This window comes from Pelodiscus sinensis, chromosome 19 (assembly GCF_049634645.1).
Source record: "Pelodiscus sinensis isolate JC-2024 chromosome 19, ASM4963464v1, whole genome shotgun sequence".
Classification (NCBI taxonomy): domain Eukaryota; kingdom Metazoa; phylum Chordata; order Testudines; family Trionychidae; genus Pelodiscus; species Pelodiscus sinensis.
The window spans coordinates 17,333,488-17,345,969 of NC_134729.1; the positions used below are offsets into that span (position 1 = coordinate 17,333,488).

The 12,482-nt window shown below is 39.6% G+C and overlaps 1 protein-coding gene across 8 annotated transcripts in view; it reads left to right on the forward strand.

The window, feature by feature from the left end:
• The window catches only part of DAZAP1 (DAZ associated protein 1), a 38,077-nt gene extending 25,952 nt beyond the window's left edge, over nt 1-12,125 (forward strand). For 3 of the 8 annotated variants that reach the window (XM_075902688.1, XM_075902689.1, XM_075902695.1), the window contains 6 exons: nt 2,990-3,143; nt 4,553-4,582; nt 5,038-5,178; nt 6,037-6,219; nt 6,688-6,750; nt 11,130-12,125. In XM_075902688.1, the coding sequence (XP_075758803.1) occupies nt 2,990-3,143; nt 4,553-4,582; nt 5,038-5,178; nt 6,037-6,219; nt 6,688-6,750; nt 11,130-11,302 (744 nt within the window). In that variant the 3' untranslated portion in view covers nt 11,303-12,125. Of the gene's footprint in view, nt 1-2,989; nt 3,144-4,552; nt 4,583-5,037; nt 5,179-6,036; nt 6,220-6,687; nt 6,751-7,093; nt 7,117-8,746; nt 8,837-11,129 lie in introns of those variants that run through there. The other 5 variants (XM_075902691.1, XM_075902690.1, XM_075902692.1 and 2 more) reach the window with 4 other exon arrangements.
• Nucleotides 12,126-12,482: the final 357 nt, after the last annotated feature.

A 12,482-nucleotide genomic window follows, 5' to 3' on the forward strand; every position in this document is an offset into this window, starting at 1 on the left:
GTGAACATTAAAATTCACCCATGGAAAATGTAAAAGTAAAATGAAGTAGTTCCTGAGAGAAATTCCTAAATCTTAGTTTATATTATGAACATCACAGCTTCTAAAGAGGAAGTTGAAAATGAAGCAGAGGAAAATCTGGTAAAATTGAATATATTGCAGCTTTATATGGTGCTTTAAAAAGTCATTGTTTTTAACTATTTAAAGAGTTAATGTCCTATTATTTCTATACACTGCAACCACAGGTACATTAAGCAAAAGAATGGTTTATCAATTAATACAAATGATTAGTCTACATGAATACACTTTTGACTTGGAAGGGGGATCATGTATAACTTTCTTACTGTGAATGGTTGAGTAATCTCATTTGAATCAATGCAGCTACTCACATGAATAAAGTTATGTGTCCATGCAGAATCAGAGGATTGATTATTTGTGGTACCCTTTGTGCATCCATTGCCTTTTCACTGAAATTCCTTTAAACTTTGGAAGAACTACATACCGTATTTTCCGGCGTATAAGACTTTTTATACTAAAAAATATCCCCCAAAAATCGGGGGTCGTCTTATACGCCGGGTATAAACATACTGTAGCTTCGGCTACATACAGAACGTCCCTGTGCTGATACTGTATGTACCGCACTGAGCCAATCCCGGCAAGTGGTGTATTCTATTAATGCATACAAAGCCTGCTCGGATTGGCAAAGGTTGTAATAGTACGCCTCTCTGACTCAGCCAATCCGAGCAGGCTTTGTATGCATTAATAGAATACACCGCTTGCCGGGATTGGCTCAGCGCGGTACATACAGTATCAGCACAGGGACATTCTGTATGTAGCCGAAGCTACAGTATTTTGAAGGATTTTAAGTACCGGTAAGTCAAACCCATTTTAATTAAAATTATTTAAATCAAATCTGATGTTATTAAATGGTGTTGCCTCGGAAGGGGGTGTAGTCTTATACGGCGAATATAGGCCAAAACCTATGTTTTAACTAGAAAATTAGGGGGTCGTCTTATACGCCCAGTCGCCTTATACGCCGGAAAATATGGTAAATTCAATCACAGATTTCAAGGTGAAGAGCCAAGGAATGCCACAGTTATTTTTGTATGGTACTGCAAGTCTGTGGAGAGCCCCCTGTAAGTCTAAAGTGTCACCATCTTTTACGTGAACAATCCTTGAAGTTTTTCAATCAGTTGCTACTCATTCCTAGTGCCACATTAGGCCTCTGTTATATTGTGGTTCCTGAACAGGCTCAGTATCAGAGATTAAATGATTTTCTGGGTCTAAAATGTGCACAAATATATGCAATATTCTCCCTGGTTGTATGAAAGAAACCTAGGCAATTCTGCCTCTTGTGAATGTTTATAGCTTTGGCCATAAGCAGGTCTGGAATTCTCATCGTGATCGTAAAGTTGGTTTGCAGTAGGTTGTCCCAATCTCCAGTTTAGGAGTCTCTCACTTCCAAATACCAGTTTGCAGGTTAGTGAAATTCTGCCATTTAGATAAATGTAACATTGGCTCCACCCTGTCATTGATTATTAATAAATGCTTCAAGATTTCAAAATACTCCTTTTTATAATTAAAAATGCATTGCTGACGTGAATCTGCATCTGTGTGCTGTTACTAAAAGTAAAAATTTAAAATCACAATCAGGACTTTGCTTTTGTAAGCAACAACTGAATTCCCCTCAGGAAAATGAGTTCAGACTCATTAATTTGAGTTCTTTGAGAAATTCCCTTGGTTCCTCTGTAGCAGGGCCTTCAGCTGACAGAGGTTTGGTTACTCTCATGTATAATGTCCTTGGGGCATCTTCAGAAGAAGGGAAGGAGGGAGGCCTTTGTCCTTGTGCTGTGCCAATTTCCTGTTTGTTCTCTAACATGAATGGTTTGAAGACAGATCAGGAAGAATTCTGAATACTTTATTTTCTATACTACTCAGGCCCATTAGTGACTGAGATTTATTTTCTTTGTACTCTGGCACCCATTAACATTAATCATAAAATAAAAAAGACTTTTTAATTCAGCATACATGCATGCTGAGTCTCTCTTAATCAGAAACTGGCTTTTTAAAAAAATTTTGGGAGAGGTTTATGTTGAATGTGGAGCTTATTAAGTAGGTCAGAGGCATTTGGGGCCCTAAGACATTTAATCTTTAAATGAAATAAGTTAAGCACTAAGTCTTATTAACACTTTTTAAAACAGGAAGGTTTTTGTCACTGACTTAACACAGTATGAAGATTTGCTTCTTATTGACTCAATTGTCCATTTTTATTACTTGCATGTTTGTTTACTTTTTTGTTAGATGTAATGTAAGATTCTCTTATCACATCCATTCCCTCTGACATTGTTTGAGTTATGAGATTCTTTAAGCGTTAGCCTGGGGAAGGTAAGTCTTTATCTTCCATTAGACTTTTAAATAAAACCTAAGTAAAAAACCCAAACAAACAAATGTGTGTTTCTCAGGTATGAACAGAGCTGAAATTGCAGGTACATGGGGTGGGTTTAAACTTGTAACTTCCAAATGAACCCCAATCATTCTTGAATGTTAAAGCATTAGTATCCTTTTTCAGAGCAGACTCTTTGCTTGTGGAAAGATCTTTACTAAAAATGTTTTTCTTTTTAAATGTCACAGTGAACATTCAAAAATATTCTAAAGGCTGTTAAGTTTGGGCCTATAAATTTTTAGCGAAGAGCCATTCATTGTAAGAGGGTACTGCTGCTTTAAGATAAGCAAGCAAATCACTAATTAATATAATGCAACAGAAATGGTTTGTAGGACATGTTTTGCTTTAAAATATGTTGATATAGGACTTGCATCTATTGTACCTGAGAAACATTTTTTAAATTACTGGCCTAATTAGTTTTATAATTAAGTATTTAGACATAAGTCATAAGTGCTAAGTGTAGTCTTAAGTGTAATTAAGGGTGTGTGTGAAGGGAAGGGGGGTGTACTAACCTACATCGTCTCCTGAATGGCTATTCTGTTTGTTTAGGTGGAGGTAAAACGTGCAGAACCTCGTGATAGTAAAAGCCAAACTCCAGGGCCACCAGGTGCCAGCCAGTGGGGAAGCCGGATCATGCCAAGTGCTGCCAATGGCTGGGCAGGTCAGCCCCCTCCTACCTGGCAACAAGGATATAGCCCTCAAGGTAAATTTTCTTTTGGGGCCTTCAGAGCACCAGAGTCCCAGGTGTGGTTCCTGCTTTCCTTAAAACTAAAACCAAAGTGTCTGCCACTACCCATGGTTTTGTTATAGACCACATACAACTTGCATTATTCTTTCAGAAGGTAGCATCTCACTAGTGACACAGCCATTTCCAAGTTGAGTGACGCCATCTATGCAGCGACATAAGACAGTCCAGAGTACTCTACATCTGTTTCCCTCATTGTTTGGTTTTAGTGGCATGCTGCAGAAATCAGTGGGTCTTGCTAGCACAAATTCTGTTTCTTCAACATCCCCCGGTCTGTTTAAGTGGGGGTTTTGCTGTCATTGGTTCTTGTGTGGGGAGCGGAAATACCAAATCAGCATGTTTTGTATCATGGGGAGACTGTCATGATGCCACAACTGTGGGAATGTGGGTGGCATGGGACCCTGATTAAATATACTTATGGAACATAGATTTTCAAAGATGAGATGTCTGAAATGAGTTTCAAGAGAAATTACAGATGAAATATGAAATGAAAACAAGCGGTCTTGTGTCTTTTTAGTATTTCATTACTTAGTGTAGCTTGGAAAAGTAACAAGCAGCTCTGTGGTTAGTTGCCAGTGGTGATGCAGGGGAGCACTTCATGCATGTACTTTTCTTGATTGAGCCCTTTGTTTTAGTTTTGAATGCCATTAAAAACCCCAAGATTTTGGAACACAAACATGTTGAATTCATCGAAAGAATGTTTCGTTAACCTGAAGAAATTAGATGGCATGATTGAGTGCCATCTAACAGAATATACAGCCTGCCTTTCTCAGATCTGAGAAGTGACTACCATTGGGAAAGGGAGTGGTGTCACCTCGTCCATTATGCCCCCCAGAGGAGGGCTTACTGTTTCCCCATGGTGCTTATTAACTTGAAAGCTGCAGCTGTGACTTTGATGGTCTGCATGGATTTGCTACTCTGCAAACCTCAGATTGAGAAACTAGATCACTTTCATCTTGGTTATTTGCAGGGAAAGGTATCATTATACTAGTTTGTGGGAGGGATTAAATGCAAAACTGAAAGTAGAAAGTTGAATGTATTTGACACTGAAGTAAATATAAAATGAGGTTGCACTTCAAATAGTTGAATGGTACACCTTATTAGCTTTATATTTGAAACACCTCATATCTATGCCTTCGCCTTTGCAATCCTTAGTCGTCTTAAACAATGTTGTGAAATGTCATTTAATGCTTGAATGTGCTCTGAATGTTGAGTGTAATTTGGGTTTTGAGACTCCTGAGCACTTCTTGCATTAGCTCTTTAATTGATGTAAACACTGAGTTTTCAGAGTTGCATTATATGCTGTTTTTAATAGATCAGTTCCGGTACGCAAGTGGATAAACTATCCTTCTGTTTCATTGTTTTAGGAATGTGGCTACCAACTGGACAGGCAATTGGTAAGTAGCTTACAAAAGTTTGATTGTTTAGTGTATTGTAAGGCCAACTGTTAGAGCAGATGCAAATTGATTTTCAGTGAGAATATATGGCGGATGTAAATTTCTCAAGTGTAGTACTTCTAATCTGGTTTTAAAACTTGACCTCTGAGTTTGTAGTGGAAAAAACAAGGGGCTGACAGTTCTGTTTAGTGTTGGGAGTTAGAATACACCTCCTTGCTGATAATGGCCAATACTGGCCATCAAGAAATTAAATACAAAGAGAACTGTAGAGTTATTTACAGTCAGTTCTCTGAGCATATCCCAAAATCTGCATCCAGAGACAGGATAAGGGTTTTTCGGAGTTTGTTTCCAAAACACTAACAACTCTTTGTACGGTTTGCACTAAGTTTGACTTGTTTTTGCTATGTTTAGTTGAAGTGCCACTTGTTCTCACAACTCTGTATTGGATTTTGTAGGTGGGTATGGACCACCTCCTCCAGGAAGAGGAGCACCACCTCCGCCACCACCTTTTACCTCATACATAGTTTCTACACCTCCAGGAGGATTCCCACCTCCACAAGGGTTCCCACAGGGCTATGGGACCCCTCCACCATTTAGTAAGTGTCCTCCGTGAGTCTCGAACCAGTGATGTGCTGTTGAATGTAAGATTGGGTTTTACTCACTTCTGTTCTGCCTTTGAATTCACAGAAAGGCATAAAACACTGGAATCTTTCACATTTGTTCCACCTGTGGATCCACTCAGATATTTCTGTACTGTAAACAGAAATCAGATTTTAGTTTTTTTAATCCATCAATTCTGACCATACAAGTGATATTCAGAAATACTATAACCTCTCCATTTGTCCGTGTTTTATTTTACTTTTGACCTATCCTTTTAAGAAGTGAGATTCAAACTAGTCTTCAACATGCAGTATTACTAGAGAGACAGGCTCCCTTGAAAATGTTAGCCTATCCTAAACTCTCTTGGAATGTAAATGGGATTTGGATGCCTAACTTTATGCTCCTTTGAAATTTCTGTGCACAATTGGGTTAAAACTGGAAGAAAGGTTCCATTAATTATCCAGAGTTTCTTGACCAGCATTATACACCTGTTCTAATTCTTGTGCTTTGAGGAAGCAGCCTGCCCAAGATTTTTCAGCCTGAAGCTTTTGACAACGTTATTTGGATGGATGAAAGGCATTTGGGGGGATCACTCGCCATGCCTTTCCCTGCTCCCACAATGTGCCTTTTGGTATCTGAGGCATCTCTTAAATGTCTTTAGTTGTGAATAAGATAACTGTAAAAATGATTAAATCAGTCCCTTTAGGTCAGCTGCAGGCAACAAATAATCTCTTCTATAGACACATTATAAAGGGTTTAACAACAAAATGTTAAATTACTTTGAAGCCAGATGAAAAGTCAAAGTGCTTTTGGTCTCTTGTCACAGACTCTATGCTCTGTCTCTTATTTATCAGGTTTTGGATATGGTGCTCCACCTCCTCCACCTGACCAGTTTGCCCCTCCTGGAGTACCCCCTCCACCTGCTACTCCTGGGGCAACACCACTAGCTTTCCCGCCACCACCACCACCATCTCAGGCAACTCAGGACATGAGCAAACCCCCAACTGCTCAGCCAGAATTCCCTTATAGCCAGTTTGGTAAGTAACAGTGTATAAAATACACTCAGAGTGGCAACCTTTCCTCTCAGCCCACAGGTTCTTCTTTCCTTTTATTCATAATGATTTAGTGAAAAATCAGAGTTTCCAGAAGCAGTGCATTAATGCTGACAGCATTTGTACTAATGGTGGGAGTGCCAAAGGGTCCCCAAAACATAATCTGATATCACAATATTGTTTCTTTCCCACCCTGCCTTAAGTATTGCCCATTATCTGGCTCTCTAGAGATTTTTGCAGTGGTGGGATAGATCGCCACTTGCATTCCCCCAAATGCTCAGATTTAAACCCTTTTTTGTTCAGCTCACATAAGAACGGCCATACTGGGTCAGACCAAAAGATCCATCTAGCCCAGTATCCTGTCTGCTGACAGTGGCTAATGCCAGATGATCCAAAGGGAGAGAACCAAAAAGGTAATCATCACATGATCCCTCTCCTGTCACCCATTTACAGACAAACAGATGCTAGGGACACCATTCCTACTCAGCCTGGCTAATAGCAATTTCACACTGCAAGGTATGCTCAGTAGTTCTTCCTTTTCTGTTGAACTGTCTTTGGTTAACAGGGTATCAGTCAAAGGGAATTTTGGCAACCTTGCCTCAAGGAAGATGCACTAGAATTGACACACAGCACTATGAAAAGTGCACTGAAAATGGTTGAGTGATGAGATTTGCATAAGAGGGTGGAGCTCAGAATGGAGAATAGTGGTACTTAGAAGTAGTAACTAATTACTTTAGCATAACAAGGGAATTGACTGAGCCAAAATAAAGAGTATGGCAAAATCTGACCTGCATGCTCATTTTGTACCTGTTCCATAAGACTTGTTGAAACTAACTCAGCTAATTTAAAACAAAAACAGATACTTAGTCTCTGGAGCTCACTGCTGCATGATAAAGAACAATTACTAGGTAAGCTATAGCAAGATGAAAATATAAGTCAAATTCTTGTGCTACTGGTAAAGATGACTAATTGTGGAGCTAAGGAAGGAGTTCTTTCACTTTATCTTTGCACCCAAGCTTTCCATGAGAGCATTGACCAGTTAACTGGGTGGGTGGCTGTGCCTTCTTTGACTATTGGCCATTGTTAACTCCTGAAGGCAGCATACTACACAAGATGAGCCTAAGACTCAAGAATGGTCCCTGCATTTTACCCGCTTTCCCCCTGTGTTTATGCATGCTCTTCCAGTTCTGTGTAAAATACCTGTGGAAGCTGCTAATGTGAAATGTCCATTTCTTAAAGTTCTTTGAACAGATATTTTTTGGACTACAGAAAATCCAAAGTATAAGATTTCCTAATAGGAGGAGATCAGACTTTCATTTGTTCTTGACATGCATAAGGTGAGGATGTTAGAGTTATAGTGGGTTTGGTTAGATATGTTCTTAAGCTTGTGTCCTAGATACAATAGCTGGGATTGAAAATTGCCCCAATTTGACTTTGGTGGAAGGTTTTTTTGTCCTCCCAGAAACATGCCTCTCTTGTGCATGAGGGGAAACATTTAGTGAACAGAATAAAAACTGATGCACGAAAATTTCTTTCTGTCTTGGTAGCTTTAATACCAATAATTAAAATGGATCAAAACAGCGAAGGCATAATTTGATTATATATGAACTTTCCATACCTGGAACTTGACCCTAAAGTTCCTATTGCAAGATTTCTATGTAGAAACATTCAGTTATCATTTTAAAAATCATCACTCAGTTTGGCTGACTAATTTTCAAAACAATTCGGTGAGGGGTAGTTGGGTTGTCTGATGTAAGGAGTATGTAGTACCAGCTGCATCTTTGTATACATCTTGGGAACCATTCCCGCCCCTCCTCTGCCCCCCAGGAATATCTGAAATGCTGGTGGTTTCGTCCTTACAGGTTAATAGATTTTTTTTTTAGAGGAGAAAGGAGGTCAGATAATGTTAAATGCATTAGTAGGTTAGTCTCTTCCACCCCCAGAATTCATGCCAGAAAACAAACTACTTTACAATACTGCACTCACAATGTATGTACGCAGGGATGGAAATATTCAAGTCTGAGGGGTAGCTGTGTTAGTCTGTGTCTGCAAAAATGGGTCCTGTGGCACCTTAGAGACTAACAAATTTATTTTTATATATAAGTATTCAACTTAGTGTATTACCACCCAAGTCAATAACCTCTTCCACGTGTTTATAAAGCTATATTTAAGATCTTTTTAACCTCTTAAGTTCTTTGGAACTTCGTATGTCAATAATACAGCTAGCAGCATTGGTATACAAAAGGCAGTTAACAAGTTTTTTGTATTTTCACTTAAATGCATAGAGTTTATAGACTTTAAAAAGCCATCTAAGTATTTAATCTTTTTGGCATTTGCAGATTCATCTTAGCATCCCAGCATCATAAATGCTGCTATGTTTACAGCTGGGATAAATGTAAACACTTTAGTAAATTAAACTAACAAGGGTGTGTCTCCCTCACCCCCCAAAAATTATATCTCTGTACAGGGCTGCCTTGGGGTTAGTCACCCTGGTCTCCTCATTTCTTACTAGGGCTGGGTACCTATTCTCAAGACCCTTCAGGCTACGCGCCAATACTTTGTTTACACTCTTATGGTCAGGCTGAGCAGTGATATATCCTAGGTAGGTGGAGCCTATTTACAACCAATGCTCTTACTTTATCTGCATTTGGGAAATTAACTTTTGTTTCTTTCGTGGTCTCTTTTCTTTAAGGGTGGGTGAGATAAGTATTGTGTCTTGGAAATGTTTGCTTTTTACAGTCCAAGGATAATCTAGTTTAAATATCTATTAGTTGGCCTAAGAGAAAATGTGGTGTTAGAATATGACTGTGCTGCTGTTCCCTCCCAAATGTGTTCTAGCTGCAAGACTTAGTTTGTCTTGTGTAAGCAAATTTTATTTAGCTACCCTAAGCTACAGAGGCAATATCCCCTGCTACTGTTGACACAACTGACTTCGAAACCAGGTCACTCTAAAGCTGTGTCATTATGGGCAGTGACAGTGCAGACCAATAGCTGGGATAGTTTAATGGAGGAAAGTACACTAAAGCCCCCTCTCCCCTCCCTCTTCCCCCCCCCCCCCCCCCCCAAAAAAAAAAAGGTTGGCTGTTGGTTTGATTGCTGGATTCCTTTATGACCAAGCCACAGTGCTGGTGAGGGTAGTGTGGTTTTTACTCAAGACCCCACCCTTGATCTTTGTGTCAAAAATGGCTGAGTTAGTGTCTTGAGAAATCTTCAAACAGGGAAGCCCATGAAAAAGGCATTTTTTGGGTTCATTAGTGGTAGTTAGGTCCTGTGAGACTGGCAGAGCTTGAAATTGAAATACTGAAGGGATACCAAGAGATTGTTGCTTTGGATTAGCAGAGTTAACACTGCTTTAACTCTGTGCAGAAAAAGTGTTTGAGATCTGCTGAATAATTACTGGATTCTTATCAGAGCTGTCTTGCATAGTGGAATTTCATGCTGATGCCTTTAATGATTGACAGTTGTATTTTAATCACCAGAAAGATAGTTAAGAAATCTAACGTATTTAATAAGGTACTATTTATTCACATCCATTTGCTTCCAGGAATTTAGGGATTTTTTTTTCTCCAAATTGAAAGGGTCTCTGTCTCCTCTGTCATCCTGCTTACTCTAAAACTGTTACACCAAAATCTCTGACCTCAGCCCCAGGATAGAATGTACAGCCTCTTTGACAAGGCAGTGGGAAGCTGTACTAGAAGGTAGAAGTCTCCTGGTTCTGTAGTTTCCTTTAGGTCTCTTTAGGGAAAGGAGACTAGTTGTTACCCTGTCCAAAAGATACTTACAGAATAAATAAGCATCAAGTTAACAGAGGGGAGGCTCACTTTTAGATCTAAAACTAGTAAGCCTAGTAAAAGAATTTAGACTGATGCAGTGGATTGAATAGCAAGGGTACAGGAGGGATGGCTATTCCCATATAACATCCAATTGGTTGCATCCTGTTTTTGCTACATTAGGATGGGCTGCATGCTTAAGTGGTGTGGGAAGCTGATGATAAAATAGCTTTTGCTGTTCTTTTGAGCCTCCTTTGAGAAGAAACTTGCCACACAATTTGCTTATATCATCTGGCTCTGGGCAGTGAGTTAACACCAGAGAAGCGTGTTGGATTTTTATGCCAATTAGCTGAAGTTCCCTTCTAACCACATGACGGATGCAGTGGTGGCAATAACAAGCTTTCTAAATCTGGTCTGTGGGTTGATGGGAGTCCAGTCACCAAGTCCTTTGAAAGGGACACTGCCAACTTGATTTTTAACTGGCTAATTTCAGAAAATACCAGTTTCTCATGTATCTGTGGTCTGACAACTCCTTTTTTAAATTTCCTATAGTTACCTTAGCAGGGGGTCTTTTCAGCAAAGGAAAATTTGGCCATACATGGAAAATTGAAATTGTATTTTTTTTTCAGTTTTTTGTGCAGTCAGTCTTTTACTGACTCTTCAGTTAAAAATGTCAGCTATAGTAACTAGTAGCTATTAATCTTCTCTACTTCTGCTGAAACTGACAGAATACTAGTTTTGCAATACCAACACTTATCTGTTATGGACTAACAGATCCCTCCAACCCGCTTTACAGAAGCCTCTGAACAGCAATAGCAAAACATTTTGGCCACCACCAGCATGGGTAAGATTGGATCTAAAATGAAAAGCGCCATCTCCAGTTATGCATTTAGTCCCTTCTCCTCTGTGCCTTTTATCGTTACTTGTATTTTCTACATGTAAATCTAAATAACTTGATCATATGTAAAGGCGACTACTATATCTGGGTATTAAACCAACACACCATTGTGTGTTCACAAGGCTGTGCATTGGTGTGTGGCATCAGTTTTGAATTGATGCTGTGCTTCTACCTTTGAGCATGTGGATTGTAATAGAAGCTTATTGCAGCTTTTGCTCTTTTCCCAGGTTATGGACAAGATTTGAGTGGTTTTGGACAAGGTTTCTCCGACCCCAGCCAGCAGCCCCCCTCCTATGGAGGCCCCTCAGTGCCACCATCAAGTGGCCCACCTGCAGGAGGAAGCGGTTTTGGACGAGGACAGAACCATAATGTGCAAGGATTTCACCCCTACAGACGCTAGCACGTGCTGGCTATCAGGGAATCCTGTCCACAGTGGGATATCTGGTAGCAGCTGAACCTGGGAATCCTAGACTTCTGAACTTGTGACAATCACATACTTGATGGAGGAAAAAGCTAACAACATTGGGGGAGGGAAATTGGGAGGGGGTATGGCTTTTGAAGGCAAAGCTGTGGGTGTTTGGACTGCAGGTTTTAAATATATTCCTTTCTCTGACCCATCAGCACAAATAAAGAAAATGTCACTGGTTCAAACTACAGGGTTTTAAAAATGTCTTCAGCTTTAATTCAAAACTTCAGGTTTCTTTTTTTGAAATTATTTTTCCTGAGCCTTTGTTTTACCGTATATTGTAAACTTTTATGTTTAAAGAAAAATATATACATTTACAGATTGTGAAATTTTTAAGAGAAATTTTCTACTATGTATGCTGGCTTATTTTTTAATTTAAAACAGGGTTTCCGTTAGCACTATTGGAAGTGATGGTCAGTTCAACCCCTTTACTTCTAACATAGTAGTGGGGCAGTTGGTCCAGAAACTCTGGGAGTTAAAAGAAGAAATCTACTGAGTGTATTTTGCTTTTGTTACCTGACCGTATAGAATGGGTAACAAGGCAGGTGCAGACTTGTTGATGCACAGAGTCACTTATGAAGTACAGCATTTAGATCTGTGCTTCGAGCTCTTTAAATCCTCTGTGGGTTTCATTCGGGGTTAACGGAGGCCTTGTTAAGATGTAGATTTCCCTCAGGCAAAAAAGGTTTAGGTGCATTTTGCACTAACCAGTGATTACCCCTGGTTTGAATAAAGAGAAGTACATTTGGATTAGAAATTCAAGCCTGTCTTCATTTTTTTGTTACACATTTTTCCACATGAATTTGGGTTCTCACGAAAGTTGCTAGATTGGCATCCCTGGAAAAGAAGTCCCTGTGAGTAGATCAGTAGTGCACACTAACCCACTTCCCTCTCTCCTCTCCCTCCCGCCTCAACCAGGACTGCCTAAAAGTGAAAGCATAAAGCACTTCTTGTCATGCCGGTTCAGCCCTTAACACAAGTGGTATGATTGCGTTGATGTAGGATCTGGACTGAGACCATTACATTAATTTCATAGGCTTCTGAAGAATCTCAGTAGCTTTAGTTCTGTAACAGCCTGAGTTGGCTTTGAACTGGTAATCTACAGGTGAAAGAC